This window comes from Heteronotia binoei, chromosome 17, assembly GCF_032191835.1.
Source record: "Heteronotia binoei isolate CCM8104 ecotype False Entrance Well chromosome 17, APGP_CSIRO_Hbin_v1, whole genome shotgun sequence".
Classification (NCBI taxonomy): domain Eukaryota; kingdom Metazoa; phylum Chordata; class Lepidosauria; order Squamata; family Gekkonidae; genus Heteronotia; species Heteronotia binoei.
The window spans coordinates 49,336,373-49,354,417 of record NC_083239.1 but is presented as its reverse complement, the minus strand read 5'-3'; the positions used below and the strand labels follow the sequence as shown (position 1 = coordinate 49,354,417).

At 49.2% G+C, this 18,045-nt stretch overlaps 1 protein-coding gene across 1 annotated transcript in view; it reads left to right on the top strand.

Moving 5' to 3' along the window:
• Positions 1-1,595: 1,595 nt before the first annotated feature.
• The window catches only part of MEIS3 (Meis homeobox 3), a gene marked incomplete at its 5' end in the record, with an annotated part of 61,234 nt that continues 44,784 nt past the window's right edge, over positions 1,596-18,045 (top strand). The window contains 3 exons of the mRNA XM_060258254.1: positions 1,596-1,754; positions 7,052-7,102; positions 12,703-12,753. Of these exons, the coding sequence (XP_060114237.1) occupies positions 1,596-1,754; positions 7,052-7,102; positions 12,703-12,753 (261 nt within the window). The remainder of the gene's footprint in view (positions 1,755-7,051; positions 7,103-12,702; positions 12,754-18,045) is intronic.

Genomic DNA, 18,045 nt, shown 5'->3' with positions numbered 1-18,045 from the left:
GCCTCGGATTCAGTGGGAGCTCACAGGAGCACAGCTCCTGAACCTTTCTACCTCCTCCTTCTGAGACTTCCACCTCCTCCTTCATAGAGTAGCTCCTTGTCCATTGAATAGTAGGTGCAGCTGCATAACAATCCCTGGATTAGCTCCACCACCTATTTTTTTTAACAAAATGACCCCAGTTACAGGGGTCACAACCTCATTTTACTCCTGCTGTGTGATTTCTGTATCGTTTAACGTGGCATCGGGTTTGTTTCAGATTTCTGGTCGGCTCCAGGTTTCTGCCATCCAAATCCTATTGCACCGTTCATCGGAAGTCCAGTTTTTTGGTATTTTTGTATTTTTAAAACGTGCAAGCATGTGAGTGTGTGCACCTGGAAGTCATGGCGACCTCTGGTGACTGGCCCCTACTGGGGGCCTGGAGGATACTCAAAGAGGTGACTGAATAAAGCCTACCCCTGCCTCCCAGCTCTGGTATACCAAGAAGGTCTCCCATCTAGCCAGAGTTGACCCTGCTTAGCTTCCAAACTTTGACGAGATCGGGCTTGCTTGGGCTGTCCAAATCAGGGCATTGGAATTCCTCTCCTGTTGATTGCCGTTTGACTTATGCTATGTAATTAGATTTGTTGTTCAGTCACACAGTCAAGTCCGACTCTTTGCAACCCCATGGACCAAGTCATGTTAGGCCCTCCTGTCTTCAACCATCCTCCGAAGTTTGCTCAAATTCACGTTAGTTACATCAATAACGCTGTCCAGCCATCTCCTCTTTTTCCGTCCCCTTCGGAAGCTGGGTTTTCAGGTAGCCGGCTCAAGGTTGACTCAGCCTTCCATCCTTCCGAGGTCTGTAAAATGAGTCCCCAGCTTGCTGGGGGGGAAGTGTAGAGGACTGGGGGAAGGCAATGGCAAACCACGCCTTAAAAAGTTTGCTGTGAAAATGTTGTGAAAGCAACGTCACCCTAGAGTCGGAAACGACTGGTTCTTGCACAGGGGACCTTTCCTTTCCTTCTTCTTTTGCCTTCTGTCTTTCCCAGCATCAGGATCTTCTCCAGTGAGTGCTCCCTTCTCATTAGGTGGCCAAAGTATTTGAGTTTTATAATTAGATTAGATTTATTAGATTTATATCCCGCCCTCCCCGCCAAAGCAGGTTCAGGGCGTCTCACAACAATGAAAACAATAAGTTACAATAAAACATCCATTCAACAATTACAACAATTAAAACAATATAGAACAATACAGCAGTTTGGCGCTAGTATCAAATTTTCGATGGCATTTCATGCTCTTAGGTATCCTTTTGTATTACTATATTGGCAATTCCATCCACTTTGCTCCTGTTTCGTAATGTCCGTTTTGATGACATTATTTGAACTCTGTGGTTTTTTTATTGTAAGCCACCCTTGGCCCGCTTGTGGAATAGGTCAGGATATAAATCTTTTTTAAAAAAAACCCTAAAAGAAAAATCTAAAATCTAAAATAAATAAATCCAAAAATTAAATTGGAGTCTCAGTGGGAAAGGTGGACTCTAAACAGACAAGCGCACAACAGTCTTGCGAGGTGGCTGTCTTTGACTCCCCTAATCGGCTGTGGCTCAATGTCTCCTTTGGCACCACAGGCACCCCTTGTTCCCGCTCCTGGCGCTCGTCTTTGAGAAATGTGAATTGGCCACCTGCTCTCCCAGGGACACCTCCGGCTCTTATCCGGGAGGCGACGTCTGCTCGTCGGATTCCTTCAATGAAGACATTGCTGTGTTTGCCAAACAGGTATGAATCTCAGAGGGAAGGCGGGGGGGGGGGGGGGGAGCTACGGGCTGCAGCGGAAGGGGGAGGGGAACGCTGGCTGGCTGGGGTGCGGGACACACAGTCCTCGAGACGACGCTTGGAAATAAATCCAGGACGTTAATGGTCCGTTAGAAGAGGGATGTCAAACTCATGAGGGTCAAATGTGATATAAAGGAGATCTTGTTGGGCCGAGCCATGTCAGGTTGGGCTGGGCCAGGTGTGTACCTATTTATGATTACGTAGCAGAGATAGAAACTTTATACAGGACAAAAAGATTTTTTTTTAAAAAAACTTAAAACATCCTGCGGGGTGACATGATAGAGGTTTACAAGATTATGCATGGGATGGAGAAGGCAGAGAAAGAAGGACTTTTCTCCCTTTCTCACAATACAAGAACTTGTGGGCATTTGATGAAATTGCTGAGCAGACAGGTTAAAACGGAGTGATTAACATGTGGAATTCACTGCCACAGGAGGTGGTGGTGGCTACAAGCATAGCCAGCTTCAAGAGGGGTTTAGATAAAAATATGGAGCAGAGGTCCATCAGTGGCTATTAGCCACAGTGTGTGAGTGTGTGTGTGTATAGATATATAATTTTTTTTTTTTTGGCCACTGTGTGACACAGAGTGTTGGACTGGATGGACCATTGGCCTGATCTAACATGGCTTCTCTTATGTTCTTATCCTTAAAATATTAGCACTTGGTCTTAAAGGTACTTTTTGTATTTCTCCCATGGGGCCCAGGCAACTGGGCAAAGGAAGCTCTGGCTCTTTCCTTCCTTCCCCAGGGGGCCAGGAGGGGGAGGAGCCTCAGCCAATAGACAGAAGAGAGGCTTGGCTCAGTAGCTCTGCTGTGCCTGGCAAAGCAGCTCTGCCTCCCCCCCTTCCTCCCTAAGGCAGGAGCCTCAGCCAATGGAGAAAATAGAGGCTTTGCTCTGTAGCTCCTGTGCGATTGAGCAAGCCTGGCAAAACAAACAGGGACACAGAAGGAAGCAAGAGAGAGCGAGAAGGAAGCAGATGACAGCCAGTTGCTTGAGGAGAGGGGCTGATAGGAGCCCTCTGGGGGCCTGATTCGTCCCCCAGGCCGCATGTTTGTCACCCCTGCGTTAGAAAGTGTACTTCCTGTCCATGCTGCTTTGTAAGTTGGAACAAAACAAGTGCGGTCTTGCGAGAAACGTGCGGGAGCAGTTATCCCATGCCCCCCTCGCCTCCTCCCCCTACTTCTCTTTCTCCCTCCTGCTGCCCCTCATCTTACTCTCTCTCCTCATGGCTGTCACTTCACTTCTCTTTCTGACCCCTACCCCATCACTCCCTCTTTTGCTGACTCCCCACCTTATGACTCTTTCTTTTTGTGCTTCCTCATCTCATCACTCTCTGTCATTCTGCCCCCACCCATTGCTCTTTTTCTTTCTTTCTACCCACCCTCCCTCACTCTCCCTTTCTGCCCGACCACTCTCCCAGCTGCCTGCCTGCTTCCCCCCTCCCACACCGCAGCAGCGGTGACACCCCTGGCGACCCACTGACCCCTAGGGCTGCCAGGTCCAATTCATGAAATAGATGGGGACTTTGGGGGTGGAGCCAGGAGACATTGGGGGCGGAGCCAGGAGCAAGGTCGCGACAAGCAGAAGTGAACTCCAAAGGGAGTCCTGGTCATCACATTTCAAGGGACCGCACACCTTTTCAATGCCTTCCCTCCATTTGGCAATAATGGGGGACGGGGCACCTTCTTTGGGGGCTCACAGACATGGACCCCCTGGTCCAATCTTTTTGAAACCTGGAGGGCATTTTGGGGAGAGGCACTGGATGCTATGCTGAAAATGTGATGCCTCTACCTCAAAAAACAGCTCCTCCAGAACCCCAGATACCTGCAGATCAATTCTCCATTATACCCTGCGGGAATCAGTCTTCACAGGGAATAATGGAGTGCCCAGCAGACATTCCCCGGCCCCTGCTTTCTGATGACCCTGAAGTGCGGGGAGGGCCTCCAAACTGGGAGATCCCCTGCCCCCACCAGGGACGCAACCAGCCGTAGAATTTGTGGGAGGCGATGCCCATTAACGTAGCAGGCCTGGGTCCTATTTAGCGAACGTTTGTTCCAAAAAATTGGAGAAGTTTGACACAGCTATTTGGATTGTGAGTGACGACTGAGAAAGGTGTGGCCGAAACCAGTCTCTATTTTCTTCTCCAACACTTCTTACAAGAGAGTCTAGATTGCATCTTAAAGCGTGTTTTGGAATACAGTGGACTTTTGTGGACTGGGACTTTAAGAATATGTTTGTATGGTTTGTGTATATGGAATGAGCAATTGATGAGTAACTTAATCTACGGTGTTTGTTTGCGCTACCCGAACTCTGTTGTTTTTGATACATCTATATCGGGTATCCTCTGTTCTTACCCACCTGGGGATTAGGCAAAACTGGAAACTGTAGTGGACTGATTAGAAACAACTGAAATAAACCACTGCATTACTTATTTATTGCAAATAATTGCTCCACAGATACTTCTTATATCCTATTTATGTATTCTTCACCAAAATTCTTACAGATGCCCATGAATACAGCACAACTCAAAATACAAATTACGGTAATTTCCAATTGCTGTAATGGTACCAAAGTCCACTGTCCGCATCCTTTCGTTTCGTTGCGCAGTACCAATAAATGTGCTACTTCTTGCTTGGGTAGCAGGCCGAAATTTAACAGATATGGCGTGTGCTACTTCTTACTTGGGTAGCAGTCCGAAATCCAACAGATATGGTGTGTGCTACTTCTTGCTTGGGTAGCAGTCTGAAATCCAACAGATATGGCGTGTGCTACTTCTTGCTTGGGTAGCAGTCCGAAATCCAACAGATATGGCGTGTGCTACTTCTTGCTTGGGTAGCAGTCCGAAATCCAACAGATATGGCGTGTGCTACTTCTTGCTTGGGTAGCAGTCCGAAATCCAACAGATATGGCGTGTGCTACTTCTTGCTTGGGTAGCAGTCTGAAATCCAACAGATATGGTATGTGCTACTTCTTGCTTGGGTAGCAGTCCGAAATCCAACAGATATGGAGTGTGCTTCCTCTTGCTTGGGTAGCAGTCCGAAATCCAACAGATATGGAGTGTGCTTCCTCTTGCTTGGGTAGCAGTCTGAAATCCAACAGATATGGTGTGTGCTACTTCTTGCTTCGGTAGCAGTCCGAAATCCAACAGATATGGTGTGTGCTACTTCTTGCTTGGGTAGCAGTCCGAAATCCAACAGGTGCAGTGACACAGGTCCTAGGTAGAAAAAAAACCCAGTAAGATTTTAGATTTTTCTGCAAGCCTGGGGATTTTTCTGCAAGCCTGCACCAAATTTGCAGCATAGCATCCGATGCCTCTCCTCAAAATACCCCCCCAAGTTTCAAAAGGATTGGACCAGGGGCTCCAATTCTATGAGCCCCCAAAGAAGGTGCCCCATCCTTCATTATTTCCAATGGAGGGAAGGCATTTAAAAGGTGTGCGGTCCCTTTCAATGTGATGGCCCTTTGGAGTTCAGTTGTGCTTGTCACAACCTTGCTCCTGGCCCCACCCCTGAGGTCTCCTGGCCCCACCCCCAAAGCCCCCAGATATTTCTTGAATTGGACCGGGCCCCCCTATTTTTAAAGCTGTCCATATTGGATGAATACATGTCTCTTCTGTATGGGATGTGCCTGAAGATTTGAGGGCGGAGCTTAGAGAGGGTGGGGTTTGGGAGGAGGTGGAGCCTTGGGATGGCAGGGTTTGGAAGGGGAGGGACCACAGAAGGGTACATTGTCATAAAGTCCCCCCTCCGAAGCATCCGTTTTCTCCAGGGGAAATGATCTCTGTAGTCTGGAGATCAGGTATGGTTGCCAACTCCTGCTTAGGAAATACCTGAAGATTTGGGGCTGGAGCCCAGAGAGGGCGGAGTCTGGAGAGATCTCTGTGGGGAGCCAGTTTGGTGTAGTGGCTAAGTGCGTAGACACTTATCTGGGAGAACCGGGTTTGATTCCCAGCTCCACCACTTGCAGCTGCTGGAATGGCCTTGGGTCAGCCAGAGGTCTCATAGAGGTTGTCCTTGAAAGGGCAGTTTCTGTCAGCGCTCTCTCAGCCCCACCCACCTCACAGGGTGTCTGTTGTGGGGGAAGAAGATAAAGGAGATTGTAAGTCGCTCTGAGACTCTGATTCAGGGTTTTGCAGTCGTCTTCTTCAATGCCATAGAGCAGGGGTGTCGAACTCATTTGTTATGAGGGCCGGATCTGACATAAATGAGACCTTGTTGGGCCGGGCCAAGTTTGGCTGGGCCACATGTGTACCTATTTAAGATTAGGTAGAAGAGATATAAACTTTTTAAAGGACACAGGCAAACACAAAGGTTTTTTTTAAAACCTTAAAATAAAACATGCTTAAAACGTTAGCACTCATTGGTCTTAAAGATGCTTTCTTTATATTTCTCCCATGAGATCCAGGGCAAAGGAAACGCTGACTCTTTTCTTCCTTCCCCAGGGGACCAGGAGGGGGGAGGAGCCTCAGCCAATAGAAGGAAGAGAGGCTTGACTCAGTAACTTTCCTGTCAGATTGAGGGAACCTGGCAAAGCAAGCTCTCCCTCCCCCCCCTTCCTCCCCAAGGAAGGAGCTTCAGCCAATGGAGAAAATAGAGGATTTGCTCTGTAGCTCCTGTGTGATTGAGCGAGGCAAGCTATTATTGAGAAGGAAGCCAGAGAGAGAGAGAGAGAAGGAAGCAGACAAGATCCAGTTGCCCCCGGAATTGCTCCAGCCCACCAGCTCCAATACTAAACTCACTCTCAGCCCCTCCCTGATCCCCAAATTTTGGAATCCTCATGACAGAGAGGCCTGTCCTCGATTCTGGAAGGGAGCGAGTGAGACCGAAAAACCCCTGACTCGGTTTGAAGCTCCGAAACTGTTTACCCGTCGGAGATTCTTACAGGAGACATATGGAAGAGAACTGACCTTGTGTTTGAAAAGGCAAGGAAAATGCTGAGGAATTTAAAAAGGGGAGGCAATGAGAGGGGAGTGAGTGAGAGAGACCACGGAGGATGCAAACTTTCGAAAGGGAAATATACAAACTCCTGCCAGCTGGGAAGAAACTCAGGGGGGGAAATTGCATATTTTTTTTTTGCCATCTCTTTACAGTTTCTGGGAAATGAGAGAAACAGATTTTTTTCACCAATGCGCATCTTCTGCCTCCCTCTCCCTCTTGTTTCCCCCCCTCTTTTCCCGCTCATACCCCTCCTGTCTTGCTTGGGTCCCCTTCCCTCCCCCCACCCCAATTGTCTATTTTTAGGTTAGGACGGAAAAGCCGCTATTTTCTTCGAATCCAGAGCTGGATAATTTGGTAAGGATACATCTTATTTCTCTCTCTTTTTGAAATAACTCCACAAGTGGCACCAACAACATAATCCATAATCCAGCCCCAAGGAGCCCCGTGGTGCAGAGTGATAAAGCTGCAGTACTGCAGTCGGAGCCCTCTGCTCATGACCTGAGTTCGATCCCAGCAGAAGCTGGGTTCAGGTAGCCGGCTTAAGGTTGACTCAGCCTTCCATGGTCGGTAAAATGAGGGCCCAGCTTGCTGGGGGGGAAGTGTAGAGGACTGGGGAAGGCAATGGCAAACCACCCGGTAAAAAGTCTGCCGTGAAAACGTTGTGAAAGCAACGTCACCCCAGAGTCGAAAACCAGCTTCCCCCTTACCCACTTTGACACGGGAATCTCAGTAAAGCGAGAGTGTATGACAATGCTTCCGCCCCTCCCTTCCAGATCTGCTTTACAGAGATTCCCGCCTTGAAGCGGGTAAGGGGGAAGCTGGCGTCACTCCTCTGAGCACCCCGGGGGGGGGGGGGAAACAGGAGGAATTAGGCATTTGTCTGGGGTACTGGGAGAGGGGAGCCCAATTCGGCGCCCCCCCTCCTGGCGTCCTAGGCAAATGCCTAATTTGCCTACTGGATGAGCCGGTCCTGCTTAAATCTAATCTCCTTTCCAACTTGGACCTGTTCCAAAACCGCAAGTTTCTAGTCCATAAGAAGCTTCAGAGAGAACAGAATGCCAAGCCAAAGTCTGATGCCGTATGGACCAGCTATGTGCTTGCAGGTTTCCCCTTCTTCTATGTCTGGTGCCAGTCCAGTATTTCCAATTTAGTGCAACCCCCTGTTTGCTCACAACGTCCAGCTCTGGGGCTCGAGCTTCTCTTCCGAATTGGGATTGTGAAACAGAATTTGAAGCTGGATGCAGTCCTTCAGTTGAAGAAGGAGCACACACCGCAGCCAACGTGCCCCTGCAAATTACGGATGCTGCCAGCGTAAATGCGGCGATCTCGGGGAATGCAAGGAAATATTGGGACTGGAGTTTGTCTGTTGCCGAGCTTCCGTCCTGACTTACGATGATGGATTTCCCATCGCATGTTCTTTGCTCGCTGTGAAATAGCTTCAACTTTGATTTGAGCCAGCGGCGTTTTTGTGGCTGGGTTGCATTCTATAAAGCAATCGAGAGTTTGAACGTTTCTGCGAGAGTGCAGGAATAGTTGACGTACATTTCTTGATGTTGGTACATTTCTATGAGAGTACAGGAGTATTTGATGTATGTTTGCAGGTAAGGAGCAGACTGTAAGGCTGGATTTAAACCCGTGGGCACCCCCCAACACTTTTATGCAGGGCTTTTTTTGTAGCAGGAACTCCTTTGCATATTAGACTACAACCCCCTGATGTAGCCAATCCTCCTGGAACTTACAGTAGGCCCTGTACTAAGAACCCTGAAAGCTCTTTATGGCACCCACCAACAATATTCCTTCTAAGCTGCAGAACCTTGTGAGCAAAAATTCTGCTTTGTGAGCTATTGTGAGCTACTGCATAAATTATTAAGCTTCGGGGCTATTTTTCCTGAGCTAAGGCAAAAATGTGTGAGTTGGAGGCTAAAAATCCGTGAGCTAGCTCACACTAACTCAGCTAAGAGGGAACACTGCCCGCCAAGTGTTTTTAGGAAGTGGGTGGGGCCCAGGTGGGACTGTTGCCCTGCAAGGTTTCTGATTGGCCCCTGGAGATTTGATTGGCTGTTGTTTTTTTTTAAGCGTTGCTTTGGCAACAGCTGCCGCCACAGCCCAAGGATCTTCACTGGGTGACTGAAGGGAAGCCGAGCCGCCATTTTGTGGCTGCACCCATCATGCTGTGTCAGAATTCCAAAGGGGCCCACGGGCCCAAAAAAGCAGCAGTGTTCTCTCTGAGTTAGTGTGAGCTAGCTCGCAGGTTTTTTAGCCTCCGGCTCACACCTTTTTCTCTTCGCTCAGGAAAAATGGCCCCAGAGCAAACTAATTTACGCAGTAACTCACAACTTTCATGCCAGTCGCTCACACAGTAGAATTGTTGCTCACCAGACTCCACAGCTTAGAGGGAGTATTGGTCTTCCCTGGCTGCTGGCGGGGTGTCTTTTTTCTATGGTACCATAGAGTTTTTTACCCAAATGCTAAGTATTTTTTACCCAAATGCTAGAGTATCCCTGCATGGCATGTCCGGTGCAATGATGTCACTTCTGGGTGATGTTATTGTGCCGGGCACATTGGGCAACAATGGAGCTCTTCACACCAGCCTTCATTGTACCGGTGGGCTGGAGGCCCTGAAATCAGGGGAACCCCCACGGGTGCAGGGGAATGGGAACCCTACCCCTGCCTTACCCACTCCTCCACTTGCAGCTACTGGAATGGCCTTGGGTTAGCCATAGCCTTTTGTAGGAGTTGTCCTTGAAAGGGCAGCTTCTGTCAGAGTCCTCTCAGCCCCACCCGCCTCACGGGGTGTCTGTTGCGGCGGGAGAAGATATAGGAGATTGTGAGCCGCTCTGATTCAGAGAGAAGGGCGGGGTATAAATCTGCAGTCGTCTTCTTCTTGCCATGCTGCTGCTTTCCCCATTTTCAGTAAAACTAGGGTTGCCAAGTCCTCTTCACCCCCCAGCGGGGGACATATGGATATTGTATCATAGAGTTTTACCTCCCAAATGGCTAGAACATCCGGGAAAAGCCATAGCGTTTTCCCGGAAGCGCCTAGAGCGGCCCTGCACGGGCGACGCCATTTTGATGACATCACTTCCAGGGGACGTCATTGTGCCAGCAACACAGGGGGAGGTTCCCCCCGCCGGCCCAATGTGGGCCAGCGGGTTGAGAACCTCCCGGGCGGGAGATTCCCCACCCGGACGAGGGGCTTGGCAGCCCTAAGCAAAACACCAGTTGAGTGCAAAGTCCCATGGGTGGGTGGGCTTACCCCTCCCGTGCTCCGGTTCAATCAAACCAAAGAACTTGAAGGACACCCCCCACCTCCCCATGCAGAGCCAACCCCAAACTGTCTGGCACCCTAGGCGAGTCTAACGGCTAGCGTCCCCCACTGCATTGATAACGTCACTGAGTCACATAGGAGACGTCCAATTCGGTGCCCCCAGAATGCCGTTGCCCTGGGCCATCACCTAGTTTGCCTAGGGGCATGGCCGACCCTGTCCCTGTAAAACCTTTTGTTTGAAGCCTAAAAACATGCTGTCAGAAACATCAGGGGCTCCGGAAGCAGAGAAGTCTACCATGCGGCCAACGTGCACGCACGCACGCACACCCCTGCGTTTTGAAAAAAGCCAGGTACCTGTGTCCAATGCAGTCACTGTTTTTCCAAATGGACGCGCCCAGGTGTTTAAAGATGTGTTCTGCAGAAGCCAACTGGCCTGTTTTATCGCCCGAGCCACTGCACGCTTACTCAGAAGTAAACCTTCCTATATGCAGCGCTGGCCCAAGGGCACGTGGTGCCCCGGTAAGGTGCCCCACACCGCCGCCCCTGCAGCGCTGAAACGCAGCACTGCACTCCGTCGTACCCCCCAAGTGCACCGCACTTCTGCGCAGTGTCCGCCCACCCCTTCCCATTGCCCCCCCCCACCTCCTGCGGGTGATCAGAGTGAGCTGTACCTGGGCCATACCGGCTGCAACGCAGCATGCATCATCTTTCGAAGAATACGCTGGAGGCTTCTCCTCCCCTTTCCGGAAGGGAGGGGGAGCCAAGCCTCCTCCACGTCACAGACAGCAGGGCCCAGGTGCAGGGCACTCTGATTGCACCAGGGGGGGAGGTGAAGGGGCAGGAAGGGAAAGGAGGGGGCGGGCGGTGGTGTCGGCTGGGCAGACAGGGAGGCAGGCAAACTAGGGGCTTGCCTGGGGCACTGGCGGGGGGAGAGCCCAATTCGGTGCCCCCACCCTCTCTGCGTCCGAGGCAAGCACCTAGTTTGCCTAGTGCAGGGGTGGGGAACAGTGGCTCTCCAGATGTTTTTTGCCTACAACTCCCATCAGCCCCAGCCATTGGCCATGCTGATGGGAGCTGTAGGCAAAAAAACATCTGGAGAGCCACTGTTCCCCACCCCTGGCCGAGTGGGTGAGCCACTCCTGCCTATATTTTATTTATTTATTTTATTCCATTTATATCCCGCCCTCCTCGCCCAGGCGGGCTCAGGGCAGCTTACATAGACATGCGTATGCATGAGTAGGCATAGGGGTGTGACATTAAAACTGTAAAACGTAGAGTAATAAAAAAAACATCAAATGCATAAAACTATTTCGGTGCGACGATCTAAAGTTTTCATATTTATAATTCTCCGTAAAGTGGATCTTAAGTTGTCCTCTCCACAGCTGCTGCACAGCAGCTTGTAAGGGGTGGTTCGTATGTTGCCCGGAGCACTAGTGGCCAGCAGTCTAGTTTAAAAATGGCTGGGGGAAGAGTGCCGTTTTACAGGCCGGCCCTAGGCTTTCTGGCGCCCTAGGCAAATCACCCACGAGCTCCCCCCCTCCCCATTATTAAAAAACATAGGGAAATTGAAGAGCGCCACACTTGAAACTTTTCACATTTTTAATTTACTGATTTTTAATATGACGTTATAAAAAAAACCTGGGAGAATAAGGTGTTTGCCGGCCGTGTCAGGAAGGAGGGTGGCAGGATAGGATGAGGTGGGAGGCCAAGTCACACTAGGGTTGCCAATCCCCAGGTGGGGGCAGGGGATCCCCGGTTTGGAGACCCTCCCCCCGCTTCAGGGTTGTCAGAAAGCGGGGGGAGGGGAAGGAAATGTCTGTTGGGAACTCTATTATTCCCTATGGAGATTTATTCCCATAGAAAATCATGGAGAATTGATCTGCGGGTATCTGGGGCTCTGGGGGGGGGCCTGTTTTTTGGAGTAGAGGCACCACATTTTCAGTATAGCATCTAGTGCCTCTCCCCAAAGTACCCCCCAAGTTTCAAAAAGATTGGACAAGGGGGTCCAATTCTATGCGCCCCAAATGAAGGTGCCCCTATCCTTCATTATTTCCTATGGAAGGAAGGAATTGAAAAGGTGTGCTGTACCTTTAAAGGTGATGGCCAGAACTCCTTTTGGAGTTCAATTATGCTTGTCACAGCCTTGATCTTGGCTCCACCCTAACGTCTCCTGGCTCCACCCCCAAAATCTCCTGGCTCCACCCCCAAAGTCCCCAGATATTTCTTGAATTGGACTTGGCAACCCTAAGTCATACATTGGGGAGAGGGGGGTGGCTTGGCTTTGTTGAAGGCAGCTTGGTGATGGGAAAGGACAAGGTGACAGCGATCAGGAGCCAGAGTAGTGCGTCAGGGAGGGGGCACTGGATAGCACCCTGGGCAACTTCCTACTTTGCCTACTCCCACGCATCGGCCCTGCCTGCAGAACTGTATGAGCTCTCGCAGGGCCCTGACCTCTTCTGGCAACTCATTCCACCAGCGTGGAGCCACTACAGAGAAGGCGCTGGCTCTAGTTGTCATGAGCCTGGTCTCCTTAGGGCCGCGGATTGTAAGTAGATTTTGTGATCCGTACTGAAGTGCAGTGGGGCTTACTTCCAAGTAAGTGTGCGGGGAATGTGTTCCGCTTCAATCTGTTCGCTATGTTTTAGAAACAAGCTGATTTTCTTTTTTCTTCCTTTCTGAAAAACAGATGATCCAAGCTATCCAAGTTCTGAGGTTCCACCTTCTGGAATTAGAAAAAGTAAGTTGTTCCTTTTGAAAGTGATAGATGCACTTGTCGTTTTTCTTCTCAGCATAGGAGGAGAGATTTGGCCAGCTGGCAGATGATTTCGGCTTGATCAGAAACACTCTGAACAGGAAACCTTCTAATCGATCAATCAACCGGACAATCAATCAATTAATTAGTATCCTGCCTTTCTTAAAGTAAGAGCCCCGTGGTGCAGAGTGTTAAAGCTGCAGTACTGCAGTCCTAAGCTCTGCTCACGACCTGAGTTCGATCCCCGGCGGAAGCTGGGTTTGCAGGTAGCTGGCTCGAGGCTGACTCAGCCTTCCATCCTTCCGAGGTCGGTCAAATGAGTACCCAGCTTGCTGGGGGGGAAAGCGTAGATGACTAGGGAAGGCAATGGCAAACCACCCCGTAAAAAGTCTGCCGTGAAAACGTTGTGAGAGCAACGTCACCCCAGAGTCGGAAACGACTGGTGCTTGCACAGCGGACCTTTCCTTTGCTTTCCTTTTCTTAAAGTGACTTACATTGTTCGCTCCTTCACTTTATCCTTTCAACAACCCTAAGAGGTAGGAAGGTTAGGCTGGGAGCGTGTGATTGGCCCAAGGTCACCTGGTGAGCTTCTATAGCACAAGGGGAGGCTTGAACTCAGGTCTTTCAGATCATATCCGATACACGTAACCCCTACACCACAGTGGCCTGCAGTTTGCGTCCGCAACCGTTAAAAGAGAACTGGGCTGTACGAATCCCACGTTAATAAAATCTAAAATCCTGCTATCCAAATTCTGTGAAGAGGAAAACAGGGTTTTGCTTGTGTGTGATACAAACCCACCGCATTTGCATGCTCTCTCCTGGCTTTACCTAATTGATTCTCGGTTTTAAAATAAATTTATGAGTTATTTTTGGTTTTGCTGATGGGGGCGTCAAAACCAGCCACTGAAAAGCATATTGATTGCCCGTCTGGCTTCCAAGCAGGCATTGCCTATACGGGGGGTGTCAAACATGCAGTTCGGGGGCCGAATCAGGTCCTTGAGCCACTGGGAATGGGAAGGACTTCAATGGAGAAGAATGTCACAGAGTCCACCTTCCAAAGCAGCCATTTTCTTCTGGGGAACTGATCTCTGTCACCTGGAGATCCGTTGTAATCCCAGGAGATGAAGAGGAGAAGAGATTGGATTGATACCCCACCCTTCACCACCTGAATGAGTCTCAAAGCGGCTTGCAATCTCCTTTCCCGCTCCCTCCGCACAACAGACAACCTGTGAGGCAGGTGGGGCTGAGAGAGCTCTGACAGAAACTGCTCTTGAGTGGAACAGCTCTGAGAGAGTTACGACTGATCCAAAGTTGCTCCAGCAGTTGCATGTGGAGGAGTGGGGAATCACCCTGTTCTCCCCTACACCAAACTGGCTCTCTCCAAGTGCCGCGTGGAAGTTGGCAACCATAGTTTACAGCCTATATTCCCCCCCTTCTTATCCAGTTTGGTGTAGTGGTTAAGTGTGTGGACTCTTATCTGGGAGAACTGGGTTTGATTCCCTGCTCCTCCACTTGCAGCTGCTGGAATGGCCTTGGGTCAGCCATAGCAATCGCAGGAATTGTCCTTGAAAGGGCAGCTGCTGTGAGAGCCCTCTCAGCCCCACCCACCTCACAAGGTGTCTGTTGTGGGGGGGGGGAGGTAAAAGAGATTTTGACCACTCTGAGATTCAGAGTATAGGACGGGATATAAATCCAGTTTCTTCTTCTTCTTCTTCTTCTTCTTCTTCTTCTTCTTCTTCTCTTTCTCAAATCATAGAGTTGGAAGGGACTTCGAGGGTCATCTAGTCCAACCCCCTGCACAATGCAGGAAACTCACAAATCCCTCCCCCTAAATTCACAGGATCTTCGTTGCTGTCAGATGGCCATCCAGCCTCTGTTTCAAAACCTCCAAGGAAGGAGAGCCCACCACCTCCCCAGGAAGCCTGTTCCACTGAGGAACCGCTCTAATGGTCAGGAAGTTCTTCCTAATGTTGAGCCGGAAATTCTTTTGATTTAATTTCAACCCATTGGTTCTGGTCTGGGGGCCACAGAAAACAATTCCACACCATCCTCTAGATGACAGCCCTTCCAGTACTTCTTCTTCTTCTCAATGGTTGCCCAGCATTGCAGGGGAGGCGCCCTTATTGTTTCAAATGGTGTGCCGGAGCCCCCTCCAGAGGGAAAACAAACCATTCCAAACTATAGGCTTTTGGCTTTTTTTTTTTTTTAAAAAGCTGTCCCTCCAGCAACGAAAAAGTTTACAAATAATTTCCCCTTTTCTCACTTGCAACGGCAACAGCTGGCTCCAATTTGGAGCGATCTCCTCTGATGAGAACGGCCGGGAGGGAGAGGTTTTGCAAATAGATTCTGGGCCTCGTTGGCTGTGCCCTTCTGGATTCTGTACCAGGCCCTGGATCAGTGTGCGGGGGGATTCTGGCATCAAATTGCTAGCAGTGCTCCCCCCGCCGCAACAATCATACCTCCCCCCCCCCACAGCCAACACCTGTCCTGAAAAGGAGGCCAAGAGCAGGGTGAAAAGCCAAATCTGCATTTATCATACCATCATTAGTTCTGTGGTTTCATCCACCTGTGTATCTCCTGGCAGACGGGTTATTGTTATTATTTTTACCTCCCAAATCATGCTCTGAGCCAGGGGTAGCCAAACATGCTTAACATAAGAGCCACATAGAATAAACATCAGATGTTTAAGAGCCACAAGACATGAGAGCCAGTTTGGTATGGTGGTTAAGTGTGTGGACTCTTATCTGGGAGAACCGGGTTTGATTCCCCACTCCTCCACTTGCAGCTGCTGGAATGGCCTTGGGTCAGCCGTAGCTCTCGCAGAGCTGTCCTTGAAAGGGTAGCCGCTGTGAGAGCCCTCTCAGCCCCATCCACCTCACAAGGTGTCTGTTGTGGGGGGAGAAGATATAGGAGATTGTAAGCCGCTCTAAGTCTCTGATTCAGAGAGAAGGGCGGCGTATAAATCTGCAGTTCTTCTTCTGATGAATGTCAGGTGTTTGAGACCAGGAAGGAAGGAAGGAAGGAAGGAAGGAAGGAAGGAAGGAAGGAAGGAAGGAAGGAAAATAGATGTGAAGAGGGAGGAGGGAAGGAGAGGTGGAAAGAAAGCAACTTTAAATGTGTTTTCCAAGCTGCCGGCTGGCTTGGCTTGGAGAAGTGATTTAAAGAGAGAAATTCCTTCTCCAAGCCAGCCAACGGGACAGTGGGGGCTTTGAGAGCCACACAATAAGTGTGGGCTTTGAGAGCCACAGTTTGGGAAACCTGCTCTGAGCCATTCCTTTAGCAAAACCTTTGTGCCATTGTTTCAGGAATCTGGCCCGGGCAGCTTACAAAATCAAAATAAGTTTAAAGATTTTTTAATTCAGATGTTATAGGGTACAGAAAGAAAAAAGGAAAGACGGGAATTAGTTGGAATCAAAGGAAATGGCCATTTTTAAAAAATCAGTTTATCCCTAAGCTCATTACAAAGCTACTCATAATTTAAGACTAACATCCAGTACATTTCATTTTAACACCAGTCTTCTAATGTTACACATTTAGTTTTTTAAAGCCAAATTATTTCCCATAACAGTTATCAGTTTTCTTCTTCTACCATATCCTCTTATCCTCAATCAATAGCTATTAACCATCTGCATAAAAAGAAAAACATCAAAATTATTAATAAAATAGTTATTAATAATTAAGTATAAACGTGAAATAATTGAAATTACATTATCACATTCAAGTAGAGCATTATAACAACGTAGGCGTCCAGTAGCACCTTTAAGACCAACAAAATTTTATTTGGAATGTCAGCTTTCGTGTGCAGGCACACTTCTTCAAGCAATGGAATGGGGTACAGTGAGCACAGCTACATATAGCTGGTGGGCTATAAGTGTGTTATATGAATGTTAACACACATATATGTTAAGAATGCAAAGTAGTACAAAGTTAGAATCCACTGCCACAGGAGGTGGCGGCGGCTACAAGCATAGCCAGCTTTAAGAGGGGATTGGATAAAAATATGGAGCAGAGGTCCATCAGTGGCTATTAGCCACAGTATATATATGTGTGTGTGTGTGTGTGTGCGCACACACACATATATTGGCCACTGTGTGACACAGAGTGTTGAACTGGATGGGCCATTGGCCTGATCCAACATGGCTTCTCCTATGTTCTTATGTTCTTTCATTTGGATTGTGCTTGAAATTACCGGAGTAGTCTCCGTGAAAAAAGACTGCAGAGTGTACCTTGCTGGATGGAGCTTCGAAGCAGAATATGAAGTCGACCGCCTGTGACAAGGGGACTCTACTTTGTATTGTGAACTTCTAGTGTGTTGAGACATTTTTGAGAGTGTTCCATAACTTAATGTATGTGTGCTTTTGCATTTCACCTATAAATTTGGAATTATAGTGCATGAAATTTTAGTAATTGCAGTCACTATAACCCTGTGGGTAGTTTCCATTTTGAAATCCCCAGGTGAGGGCAGGGGAGGCCCTCCCCCCCGCTGAGGGGTCATCAGAAAGCGGGGGGGGGGAGAGGAAATGTCTGCTGGAGACTCCATTATTCCCTATGGAGACCGATTCCCATAGGGCAGGGGTGGCCAACGGTAGCTCTCCGGATGTTTTTTTGCCTACAACTCCCATCAGCCCCAGCCAGCATGGCCAATTTGGAGAGCCAGTTTGGTGTAGTGGTTAAGTGTGTGGACTCTTAACTGGAAGAACCAGGTTTGATTCCCCACTCCTCCGCTTGCACCTGCTGGATTGGTCTTGGGTTCACCATTAGCTCTGGCAGAGGTTGTCCTCGAAAGGGCAGCTGCTGTGAGAGCCCTCTCAGCTCCATTCACCTCACAGGATGTCTGTTGTGGGGGGAGAAGATACAGGAGATTGTAAGCCGCTCTGAGTCTCTGATTCAGAGAGAAGGGCGGGGTATAAATCTGCAATTCTTCTTCTTCTTCAATGGCTGGGGCTGATGGGAGTTGTAGGCAAAAACATCTGGAGAGCTACTGTTGGCCATCCCTGCCATAGGGCATAATGGAGAATTGGTTCGTGGGTACCTGGGGCTCTGGGGAAGGTGTTTCTTGAGGTGGAGGCACCAGATTTTCAGCATAGTTTCTGGTGCCTCTCCCTAAAATGCCCTCCAAGTTTCAAAAAGAGTGGCAGTTTCCAATTCTATGAGCCCCAAAAGAAGGTGCCCCTATCCTTCATTATTTCCAATGGAGGGAAGGCATTTAAAGGGTGTGCGGTGCCTTTCAATGGGATGGCAGAACTCCCTTTGGAGTTCAGTTCTGCTTGTCACACC